The sequence below is a fragment of the Neoarius graeffei genome, chromosome 9 (assembly GCF_027579695.1).
Source record: "Neoarius graeffei isolate fNeoGra1 chromosome 9, fNeoGra1.pri, whole genome shotgun sequence".
Lineage (NCBI taxonomy): Eukaryota > Metazoa > Chordata > Actinopteri > Siluriformes > Ariidae > Neoarius > Neoarius graeffei.
In genome coordinates, this window is record NC_083577.1 from 64,965,741 (window position 1) to 64,978,655 (window position 12,915).

Consider the following 12,915-nt stretch of genomic DNA (forward strand, 5'->3'; position numbering starts at 1 on the left):
TAGTCCACCCTCCTGCTGTCTACATTCAGTCAGCGAACGTCACACAGGAAGCGAACCCCAGCGGGTCATAGAAACTTGCGCAGGAGAAGAATGACTTTTTTATTTGTAGGCTACGGAAACTTTGAGGAATGAAATAAAAACCGGTATTAACCGGTTACCATTATTTTTAATAAGCGTTTCTGTTCCGGAACATAAAAAATAATAAAGTTTCTGGTTTCGTTTCTGTTCCATGTGAAATAGAAAAAGTTCCCGGTTTTCGTTTTTGTTCCTTGAACCGGTTCAAAGCCCTGAATAAAAGTATTTGATGGTAAGAGTGTTTTTTTTTTTTTCAAGAATTATTATAGCATTTTTCACAAATTGCTACCGTCATTTTGCCGGTTTGTTTACATTCTTAGCTGAAATGATTTTGTCGGATGTTTTGTATGAAGTTTTTATTTATTGAATTTGCAAAAAAAAATGCTCTGTTTCTCAAAATCTAGTGAATGTGGATAGAATAAAACAGTTATTCCACTCAATCTACACTACACGCCTCATCGGCTATCAGCTCATGTACGACTCGATTTCATGGAATAATTGTTTTTATATATATTAGGGTGCATCAGTTGCTCTCACTTTCATAAAATCTGATGCATTTTTGTTTGGGTGTTCCTTTTCACCAATAAAGACATCCTGTAAATTTTTTGACCATATTCAAAAGTCTAATGGTGGCACCATGAGGTTCATTTTTTTTCCAAAAAACGCTTATTTTATGTTTTCGCGTAAGGTTTGAATCACAATGTTGGGCTCCATTTATTGATTTCTTGTGATCCAGAGATCATGTTCAGAACCTTTGCAAGGGATTGAGAAGCATTAATGTGATTCATAAAACATTTGTATTGTTTAAAAGTAGTTGAACAATGATTCAATGAACAGCTAAAACTCAAACTGTGCTTGATAATATATTTAGAATATGTACTAAAAATGTGTATCTAAGATATTTGGTATACTCTATAAGGTGTCATAATGTTTCATGAAAAGTGATCGAAATTTTGTCATAAAAGTCATAAAATAGCAGCTTTTTCCATAACTTTGAGCTCCTGGTGCCACCATTAAACTTTTGAATTTTGTAAAAATATTTCGCCCAGTGTGTTTTCTTACCAAAAGGAACATAAAAACAAAAATGCATCATGATCGGAGGAACTTTTCATTTTTCGGGGGCAACTGATGCACCCTAATATATAATCTCAGGGTTTCCCCTAAAGGGTCATAGCGTAGCGATCCCACTCAGTGTTGCCAGATTGGGCAGTTTCAAGTGCATTTTGGCGGGTTTTGAACATATTTTGGGCTGGAAAACGTCAGCAGTATCTGGCAACACTGATCCCACTACGCTTAATTTATTGACCAATATGTTTAGTGACATGCCTCTACCCATTAAACCGCCGTGGCGGTGCTTACAATTTAGACCTATCAGGGATGGCGTTAATGCAGAAATCGTGCTTTTTTTTTTTTTTTAATTGCACAAAAATGCCAAAAAATGCATGTTCAGAATTTTATTGCGTCCCGGGACGCAGGGTTCCTACCTGAATTTTTCCCGATTGCCTTGGCAAATGTGTTAGATTATTGTTGAACAAATAAAGCAAAAGTGAACAGAAAGAAAAGTTCACAGCATCGTGATTGCTTTTGCATGACATCATTGTAACTGCGGATATTTGGATGTGGGCTTTGGACACGATATATTTTATTAGACCTAATGCTCGACTCAACTAGCAGCATGTCTGTTATGGTACTGATAATGTAGACTTGGCTAAACACCATAAAATACGCAAGCTCTAGGCCCTGGCTTGTTTATTACTGTTAAGTCCATATTTGAGGTTACCTTTTTCATAAAAAAGTATTTTTCTTTGTCGGGAGTTTCCCATAACATTTCAGCATGCACAAAACCTGCCTACTGGTTGGCATCTGTGCTTTTGTTTGCCTTTCGCATCTGGGGATGTGTTTAGAAGTCCCAAATACTAAATAGTTCAGGATGTCGTTGTGTTCCAAATCCGGTAGCTGGTTTGCCGAACACTTTTCAAGTGGAATAAATACGTTTGTGGATAAATTAAGAACAACGAGCCTTATTTTTTTTATTTTTTATTTTTATCGAATGTAAACACAAGCACAGCAAAATTCCTCCTCTGCATTTAACCCATCTGAAGCGGTGAACGTGTGCGTGCACACACACATGCATACAGTTCTGTGTAAAAGTCTTAGGCACCCTATTTTTGTTTTCATACAGTACAAACTTTGTTATAGATTTCTGTTTTATGACTTCTACATTATCAAGTATACAAAACCATTTTAGAATTCCAAACGTTCATTTTCCAGCACAAAATGTAAAGTAAGTGTGTAAAGGGGTGTTCACACGGCAACTTTTACTCCGGTGTAGCACCGGGGCTGCCCCGGTAGAGCGTTCACATGGTACAAAGTTATACCGGTGTAGCCCCTGAAAGCTGCTTAAACCAGTGCAAATCTAACCCTGCTCGGGAGGTGGTTTAAGAAATTTACTCCGGAGTAAATGCTAGTTTGCGGGGCAGCACCGATATAAAATGGGCCGTCTGAACGCTACAGGGGTAGACTCGCTACGCGTGAGGAGAGTTGATTACATACGGGCATTGCATAATTTGCATCCTGGTATTTTGCGCTTCCAAAATGGCGAATATCAACAACAACAGAACTGCGTGTCTTCCAGTGTTGCCAGATTGGGCGGTTTTAAGTGCATTTTGGCGGATTTGAACATATTTTGGACTGGAAAACGTCAGCAGTATCTGGCAACACTGGTGTCTTCATCCACGTTGTTTTCCCGGCACTTGGTGATGCCATGACAACCGGGAAAAGGAAGTACATTTTCACGCATGCGCATATTTCATTTCCGCATTATTACTATCGTATAGCACGGTCGCAAAAACTGCCGTGTGAACGCAAGTGGGGCTGCGCCGGTGCTAACACGCTTCTCTCTAGTAAGCAGGTTTGTGACGTGTGAACGCTGCACAAAATTTACACCGGTGTAAGATATATCGCAACAAAATACATCAGTGCAGCATCGATGCAAATATGTGCCGTGTGAACACCCCTTATGTGTATATGGATTTTTTTTTTTTACTTGATATATTAGAATTGTGCATCAGAAAGTTAGACTGTAGTCATTTTTATTTCCTGTGCGCACAGACACTTTTAAAAGGAATTAAAATGTTCATTCTGAGTTTTGTTTATATAAATCAGTCGTATAGTCACACTGATGGTGAAATTACCGTAAATAAGCATTAATTTTCCAGTTTCTCACATCTGGAAAGTGGTGAAAGATGTTTCTGCTTATAAGCACCATGACTACATTGCCACTATTCTAGTTTACTACTTATTACTTTAGCAATAATAACAGTTAGTTGTGCAATAACATGCAACAATAAAACATGAATTAAATCTGTGTGGCGTGAGAGGCATGATGAGAGGGAGCGAAGAGTGTGAGTTGATAATGACTTGCTGCTGTTTCTGTTGTAGAAAAAGGGAAATGATGTTGGTTCGAAGATTTTCTTTTCCTTTGCTCAGTGATGCGAGGTTTTTTTGGGGGGTTCCCCTTTTTTTTTTTTTCTTCTTTCTTTCTTGGGCTCTGTAATGAAAAGCTGAACTCCAGCATCTCTTGCTCTCTGATACCCAAGATTAAAATTTCCCCTCGGAGCGGATGATTCTGTATCGCAGGAAGAATTTTCTCAAGGACTGCACACATTCACTTATTTGGAAGAGTCTTTACAACGAGCTGTATTTGCATGGAGACGCACGTCTGTGCACGTGTCTGTAGAATATTCGCATCGACAAAAGACGCCCCCAGTTTGCATTTGTCGTTTTTTAATCTACTGATTTAATGAACGCGTCACATTTTTAAAAGATTCATTCATACAGAATTTCTTTTCTCTGTGATGTGATACGTGTTCGAAGTAAGAACTCTTCTTCAGCATCCTTTTACAAATCAGAGAGGCTGATGGAGAGAAAGATAGGAAATGATTGCTCCTTATAGTTGAAGAGTATTGCTGTTCTACTGGCTGGTCTGTGTAACCGGATTTATGATGATCTTCCTTTTTCATGAAGGCTTCTAGTACAGGTTTGCAGTGTGATGATAAATGGTGAATAAATGGTCTTTTGAAATAATTACATGCACAACTGCACTGGGTTTTAATTTGAGTGTGTTCTTTGGTTTATGTCATCCTGAATGTCACATTGTCATTTCACCCCATTGTGGTTTATGATGCGTAAATCCTAGCGCTGTCTATTCACACATTTAATATGATTTATGAACACTGCACTTGCTGTATTTTCTGAGATAACCGAATGCATTATTTGAAAGCACCAAGATAGGATATAGTATATAACGGAGTGTGTACAGAGTCTGCTGGTTACGTGTATAACTGTGGGCACAGCGAGACTCGCATGGATACCATCGTGTGAGCCTGCACACGCACATTCAAAGAGCTTCCAACACAGTCACTGAGTGATGTATGACGCAATATTCCAATGATTGCTGTTATCATACATCTGTTTTTCCATGGAATCCTCTTTTTGAGATCTTACCAGTTTGGAGCTGGTTCAGAATGATGCCATGCAAAAAAAAAATCTGTACATCCTTGTAAAAATGGCAGGTTTTTGTGAAGTAAAAGAATGACCCACAAGCAGGGCTTTGAACCAGAATTTCCTATTGGTTCGTTCCGAACAGAAACGGAATTTTAACGTTTCCGGTTTTGGGTTCCACCATTAAATAGATGTTCCCGAACCGGTTAGAACAAAAAAATTTCGTTCCCGGAACAGTTAATTACGTTCCCTGTCAGCTGTTTAACAAATGGCTATAAAATTATGTCTCAGTCTCATCCAGCTTAAGCCAAATGTAGGCTAATTCTATTACAACCTTCATTAAATAAGACAAGAAATAATTCAAAACAATTATTATTTCAAATGTTGGCGATTTGGATTCTCAGTATGTCTTCCCATCTACACAAACAGAAAAAGTGCCAAAAATGAAAGATAATTCGTTTAGTGTGTTACCAAAGGCTAGTCAGGCCCTATGCATTGATAGGCTAACAGAGGTTAACGTCATTTAATGTTCGCGAGCCTCTCATTAACGTGGACAAATATATTGATATCGTGTTTGAAATTGACGTTTTTGAATAACGATAGACTGCAATATTTACCTCTTATTTAAGATGTGGAGACGTGATAGTAGTCCACCCTCCCGCTCTCTCCATTCAGTCAGCGAACGTCACACAGGAAGTGAACCCCAGCGGGTCATAGAAACTTGCGCAGGAAAATAATTACTTTATTTGTAGGCTATGGAAACTTTGAGGAACGAAATAAAAACCGGTATTAACCGGTTACCATAATTTTTAATAAGCGTTTCTGTTCCGGAACATAAAAAATAATAAAGTTTCTGGTTTCGTTTCTGTTCCATGTGAAATAGAAAAAGTTCCCGGTTTTCGTTTTTGTTCCTTGAACCGGTTCAAAGCCCTGCCCACAAGATAATTCATGTCAGATCTTTTCCCACTTTTAATGTGAAATTATAAAGTATACAAATAAAGTTTTTTATATATATTTATTTATTTATTTGGGGGGGGGTACCCAAAAAAAAAATGCTATAACCTAGTTGCGCAAGTGTGCATACCCCCATGGCCGTAGCCTGCTATGAGGCCACCAAGGTCCGGACCTCGGTCATTTTTAAGAGCTGAAAATACATTTGTACGCTAAATATTCAACTGGATAAAAAAAAAATAAAGAATAACATTAAAACATGTCCGTAAAAAGTGCATTGTTAGTTATGTTAAACGTTGATTCTGTCTTCTGTGTCTGTTTCGTGCGCGCAGCTCTGAGACCAAGAACACAAAAACGAATGAGTGTGTGACTTGGGGGAGGAACACAGTGCAGTAGGCACGTTTTTCTCATGGTAACCATCAGCGCACTTTGATGAAGCTGTTAAATTTACATTTTCGAAGCAGCGCAGTTGTAGCCTACCTTGCTTGTGACTTTTAAAAATAAATCATTCGATAAGCCAAAGCAATAGAGTGGAAAGTTTCAACTTATGTTTGCCTTGGGCCAGATCAAACCATTAAACAAGCTTAAATTGTTCTTACTCTTGCCACATACATGATTTTTTTTTTTTCAAAACTGATGATATTCAGTTCAAACACCATTAAAAGTAATTTCAGGAATAGCTCTCTTGTGTGGCATGTAATTCACCCCTCGCATTTAAATATGTCGAAAATTTTTCGGCGCACGCTTTGCCCGCGCATCACGGACCTCGGTGATTTTAAAATGCTGACTACGGCCCTGCATACCCCTCAACTAATACTTTGTTGAAGCACCTTGATTTTATTACACCACTTCTTTTTGGCTGAGAGTCTTTCACCGTGACCCATCTTGACTTGGCAGTACTTTCCCATGCATTCTTGGAAAAATATTTTAGATCCTTCAAATTGTGAGAGCCTCTCCTGTGCACTGCCTGCTTCAAGTCACCCGAGCGATTTTAGTTGGTGTTGGGTCTGGACTCTGGCTAGGCCATTCAAAAACATTGATCATCTTTTGCCTAAGCCGTTCATTTGGATGTATGGTTTGGATCATTGTTGTGCTAAAAGGTAAAATTCCTTTTCATCTATAGCTTACTATCACACAGACTCCTTCTGCATTTACTGTTTTGCATCAAAATCTTTTTTCATATGGTATTTGAAGCTATTCACGATTTCCATCCACCTTCATGAAAGCCCCAGATCTGGCTGAAGAAAAGCAGCCCTAAAGCACGATGCTGCCACCACCATGCTTCACTGCGGGTATGGTCTTCTTTTGGCAATTGTGCTTTTTTCTGTCAGTCAAACCTTTTAGATTTATGGGATTATTATACCTTTTGGAATTGGTCTCATCAAACCATAACACAGTTTGCCACATGGTTTAGGGTGATTTTAGTTGGGCTTGGATTTTTTATTTTTTTGGTGAGAAATGGCTTCGGTCTAGTCACCCTACCCCATGGCCCAGACATGTGAAGAATACAAGAGTTTGTTGCCACGTGTAAAGAGTGGTCAATACTTGTCCAGTGTTGCTGCAGCTCCTTTAACGTTGCTGTAAGTTTTTTGTTTTGTCCTTTAAAGGAACAGTCCACCGTACTTCCATAATGAAATATGCTCTTATCTGAATTGAGACGTGCTGCTCCGTACCTCTCCGAGCTTTGCGAGACCTCCCAGTCAGTCAGACGCAGTCAGACGCGCTGTCACTCCTGTTAGCAATGTAGCTAGGCTCAGCATGGCCAATGGTATTTTTGGGGCTGTAGTTAGATGCGACCAAACTCTTCCGCGTTTTTCCTGTTTACATAGGTTTATATGACCAGTGACATGAAACAAGTTCAGTTACACAAATTGAAACGTAGCGATTTTCTATGCTATGGAAAGTCCGCACTATAATGACAGGTGTACTAACACCTTCTGCGCGCTTCGGCAGCACATTGATATCTGAGCTCCGTATCAATGCGCTGCCGAAGCGCGCAGAAGGTGTTAATACGCCTGTCATTATAGTGCGGACTTTCCATAGCATAGAAAATCGCTACGTTTCAATTTGTGTAACTGAACTTGTTTCATGTCACTGGTCATATAAACCTATGTAAACAGGAAAAACGCGGAAGAGTTTGGTCGCATCTAACTACAGCCCCAAAAAATATCATTGGCCATACTGAGCCTAGCTACATTGCTAACAGGAGTGACAGCGCGTCTGACTGCGTCTGACTGACTGGGAGGTCGCGCAAAGCTCGGAGCGGTACGGAGCAGCTCGTCTCAATTCAGATAAGAGCATATTTCATTATGGAAGTACGGTGGACTGTTCCTTTAAGATATTTTGGAGTGATGTTTTCTCAGTAATATCACTGTGGTGCACCATTTTCTCCACTCGTTGATGATGGCCTTTTGGAAATTCTTTTATACCTTTCTCCTGATTTGGTGCCTTTTGACAAGTGAGATACCGTACATGCTTTGTAAGCTCTTGGAAAGCCATGGCTTCAACAGGCCGGTGAATCTAAGATGATGAAAGTAAAACCCGGCAGAAACAGCTGGTCTTTATTTGGGGTTGATCAGAATAATTTCATTGACCGCTGTACGATGATTAGTTTTGAGCATGAGATTGAATGTGATTGGTTCATTCTGAATGTAGCCATATCCTCAATTATTAATGGAATTAATGGAAAAAAGTTCTGACATGATTCATCTTGGTTTCATTTTTTCGTCACAAAAATCTGCCTTTGTAACAGGGCGTGTCGACTTTTTGTGTCCAACGTATGTAACTAGCATTTTGGCTTAACTTTCCTAATTGTCTATGGTGGTGAGAATTGCCTGGATATAATGGACGTCACAGTGTCCTGAGGAACCAAACGCTCTTTCGGACTAACTGATGGTGTGAAGAGATGAGCAGCACGTTTGCATAACTGGGGTTAAGCTCGGAGAACCTGGAGAAATTGCACAATGATTCCCAGGAAACAGCAGTGCGCACTTCTTCGAGTGGCATGCACTTAAATGATGGCCATGAGTATGAGACACCACTCCTGGAATGGCACGTCATGGAAGAGGCTGGGCGCTGACTGAGGAACGGATAGTTGCCATCTGATCTAAATAGTGCTGGCACCTGCTGGGAGTTAAGTGAGCACCTTTAAGAAACTCTGCAAGGGCAATCAATTGATTTTATAAAATTGAATTATAAAATATACCTTTACACAGAACTTAAGGTCATCCAAGAGCCATCTGGACACCTGTAACTTAAGTTTTTCATCAGGGTATGCGGTTTCCTGACTTTTTCAAAGAAGCCCATTTCAGTCCAGCATCTTGCAAAGGCTTGTGAGAGGAATTGTCTTGGGGAACTGTAGTACACAGAGGCACCTCACCCCTTTTAGAAAGATTGTATTAAGTTTGAGCCCCAAAAGATTTTGCAGAATTGATTTGCACACCTTTGTTAAAGTGGATTATACGAACCACATTGTACTGTAGGTGCATAGTTATTCAAATAAGATGGCTTCAAATGTCAAGGAGGAAAGAGGGTTTTTTTGTGTCATTTTGCTCATTATTCATCCATTTTCTTTCCCAATACAGGCAAGTTTTTTTTTGGATCTCTTTCTTCAGTAAATTGCAAACAGTGCCACTTATGTACTCTTTCTTGTGCAGCTACAATCACCAGCTCCTCTGAGAATGATGGGTCCAGTCTGGAGTGGAGTAAGGAAGGCAGTGTGAGGGTTACCGGGCATCATGCACTGGCACCGCACGCCATGCGCACAGAAACCTGCTCTCCTGTGGCTGAGGAAGAAGTGCCCACTTCCTACACAGAGGTCTCTGGGGCAATCAGAAATGCAGCCATGGCAACAACAGGATCTGTGGCGTCAGGGTTTAATGCTGAGGGACCAGTTCACTATCCAACACAGAATTCCTCAAGCCTTATGATGCCCAGACCCAACTCAGTGGCAGGTACAGTGTGAAGCCTTTTTTTTTTCTTCTTCTTTCTTTTCATGTTCACTTCTTAATGCTGCCTGTCTTTGGACAATACTGTTTTAATGATATACAGTGCCTTGCAAAAGTATTCATACCCCTTGAACTTTTTCACATTTTTCCACCTTACAACCACGAACTTAAAAGTTTTTTTTTATTGAGATTTTACGTGATAGACCAACACAGAGTAGCACATAATTGTGAAGTGAAACGGAAATGATAAATGGTCTTCAAAATTTTAAACAAATAAGAATCTGAAAAATGTGGTGTGCATTAGTGTTCAGCCCCCTGTACTCTGATACCTCTAAATACAATCCAGTGCAATCAATTGCCTTCAGAAGTCATCTAATTAGTTGATAGAGTCCTACTGTGTGTGATTTACTCTCAGCATAAATGCACTTGTTCTGTGAAGGCCTCAGTGGTTTGTTAGAGAACACTGAAGAACAAACAGCATCATGAAGACCAAAGAACTCACCAGACAGGTCAGGGATAAAGTTCTGGAGAAGTTTAAAGCAGGGTTAGGTTATAAAAAAAATATCCCAAGCTCTGAATATCTCAAGAAGCACTGTTCAATCCATCATTCAAAAATGGAAAAAGTATGACACAACTGCAAACCTACCAAGACGTGGCCGTCCACCTAAACTGACAGAGCGAGCAAGGAGAGCACTGGTCAGAGAAGCAGCCAAGAGGTCCATGATCACTCCAGAGGAGCTGCAGAAATCCACAGCTCAGGTGGGAGAATCTGTGCACAGGACAACTATAAGTCGTACACTCCGCAAATCTGGCCTTTTTGGAAGAGTGGCAAGAAGAAAGCCATTGTTGAAAGACAGGCATAAGAAGTCCCGTTTGCAGTTTGCCAGAAGCCATGTAGGGGACACAGCAAACATGTGGAAGAAGGTGCTTGAGACCAAAGTTGAACTTTTTGGCCTAAATGCAAAGCGCTATGTGTGGCGGAAAACTAACACTGCTCATCACCCTGCACACACCATCCTCACTGTGAAACATGATGGTGGCAGCATCATGCTATGGGGATGCTTTTCTTCAGCAGGGACAGGGAAGCTGGTCAGAGTTGATGGGAAGATGGATGGAGCTAAATACAGGGCAATCCTGGAAGAAAACCTGTTGGAGGCTGCAAAAGACTTGAGACTGGGAAGATGATTCACCTTCCATCAAGACAATGACCCTAAACATACAGCCAGAGCTACAATGGAATGGTTTAGATCAAAGAATATTCATGTGTTAGAATGGCCCAATCAAAGTCCACACCTAAATCCCATTGAGCATCTGTGGCAAGACTTGAAAATTGCTGTTCACAGACGCTCTCCATCCAATCTGGCTGAGCTTGAGCTATTTTGCAAAGAAGAATGGGCAAAAATTTCAGTGTCTAGATGTGCAAAGCTGGTAGAGACATACCACAAAAGACTTGCAGCTGTAATTGCAGCAAAAGGTGGCTCTACAAAGTATTGACGCAGGGGGGCTGAATACTAATGCACATCACACTTTTCAGATTTTTATTTGTTTCAAATTTTGAAGACCATTTATCATTTTCGTTTCATGTCACAATTATGTGCTACTCTGTGTTGGTCTATCACGTAAAATCTCAATAAAAAAAACTTTTAAGTTCATGGTTGTAAGGTGGAAAAATGTGAAAAAGTTCAAGGGGTATGAATACTTTTGCAAGGCACTGTATGGAGTGGTGCTGCTTGTGCGTGTTTTTTTTTTTTTTCACTCTCTACATTGGTTATTTACTTTGAGTCTGTTGATTCTGTGATTTTTGACTCGTGAAGCTTTTGTGAGGAATTGCAAAACTGGGTCACAGCAGATATCGAGCTAATTGATTTACAGGGAAGCCAGAAACTCATGATTAGTAATGAAGTCTTCTTTATAATGTTTTGCACGTCTTGTGATCTGTGAGGGAACAAAGCTGATGTTGGTGATCTTAATTGAGACTTGAGACTCAAAAGAGTTCAGAGTGAGATAGAAGAAAAGAGATCTGGACGAAGAATACTCCTCTTTTTAGGAGCCTTAAACAGTTTATGTGCAAGAAAATCTGGTGGATTGTGGTGTATTCTTGTCTGTGTGAGAAAGTTGGAGAAATGGGGCTTAATACGGTCTTTCTAGGATATACTGAACACCTGTTAGTTTTTGTGTTTGCGCGACGCTTACAGAGCTACGCAGACTTTTCTGGAAACGTGTGTAACCTTGGTAGGACTCTGCAGGTTTTATTTCTCTCATACTTCACAGCCTGCAAATATACCACAAGTGAAAATATCACGCACGGTCTCCTCTCCCGGGTTCAGCCGCAGTACCAACATTTTGTTTGCTATGATGATGCATTAAGCAGTTTGTTATTTACATAACGGTCATTAAAATATGGCTACATCCACACGACAATGGCAACGAGATTTTATTAAAAAAAATATCGCGTCCACATGGGCAACGGATCAGTAAAATATCAGGTACATATGGCAACGCAACGCTTGCTGAAAACGATGCAATACACATGCCACACCTCTACATGCGCTGTAAGATGGTCCCATCGGAGACACCAGAACAATAGAAGAAGTAGACGCATGCGCATAAACCCCTTCTTCTACCCGGCGTGAAGCACTCACAGGAACAAACACACAACAACAAGAAGATGATGGCTGCGACTACGCAAGGAAATCGTGCCTTCTGTGTGTACAAATTAGTTTTATTAGTGTGCATAGTTTTATATAACTTAATTTTCTTAGTGTGTGAACATTTTGAAAAGCAGTCTTATCCAATAAAAAAAAGAAATTCACGAAATGGTTCAGTTACTTGTTTATTTAAAAGAAAAGCTGTATACAAAAGTGAATGCAATGCAGTGGTTCATACAAAACAGCGAGAGTGCTGCTTGTTCTAGTCATGTGGTTGTGACGTCATCATAAACAAATCCGTTCTACTCATCCAGACGACTTCGCAACGGTGCCGTTGCCAGATTTTTCCACTCTGGAGCCCGTTCTCAAAAAATATCGTTTTGGGGCACCCAAAACGCCGGTGCCGTGTGGACGCCAGGCCGAAACGATAAACAATTTTATCAGATTCACCTGAATCCGTTGCCGTGTGGACAGGGCCTGAGACATGGAACAGTGCAGCGATTTTAAAGCTTCTTGTTGGGGAAAATGGTCAAATGAAATATTGTAACCATCCGCTGTGGTTTAAGGCAGAAAAAAAAAATAGAATGGCTAATGCAAATGTCAGCAAAATTTTCTTTGATCAGCTGCACACTAAATACGCATAGATAAAAGAAAATAGGAATGCTGTGTGTAATAATCCCCTGTGATAGCATCTACTGTGTCAAGATGCTGAAGGATTTGATTTTAAATGTTAAAAATTATCTCAAAGTCAGTGCAATTTGTGAATCTTTTAAACCGGTGCAAACAAGTGT

General features: G+C 40.1%; 1 protein-coding gene across 1 annotated transcript in view; it reads left to right on the forward strand.

Annotated features, from left to right (window-relative positions):
- tanc1b (tetratricopeptide repeat, ankyrin repeat and coiled-coil containing 1b) overlaps positions 1-12,915 on the forward strand; it is a 362,831-nt gene that overhangs the window by 200,750 nt on the left and 149,166 nt on the right. The window contains exon 7 of the mRNA XM_060930092.1: positions 9,186-9,482. Coding sequence (XP_060786075.1) covers positions 9,186-9,482 — 297 coding nt within the window. The remainder of the gene's footprint in view (positions 1-9,185; positions 9,483-12,915) is intronic.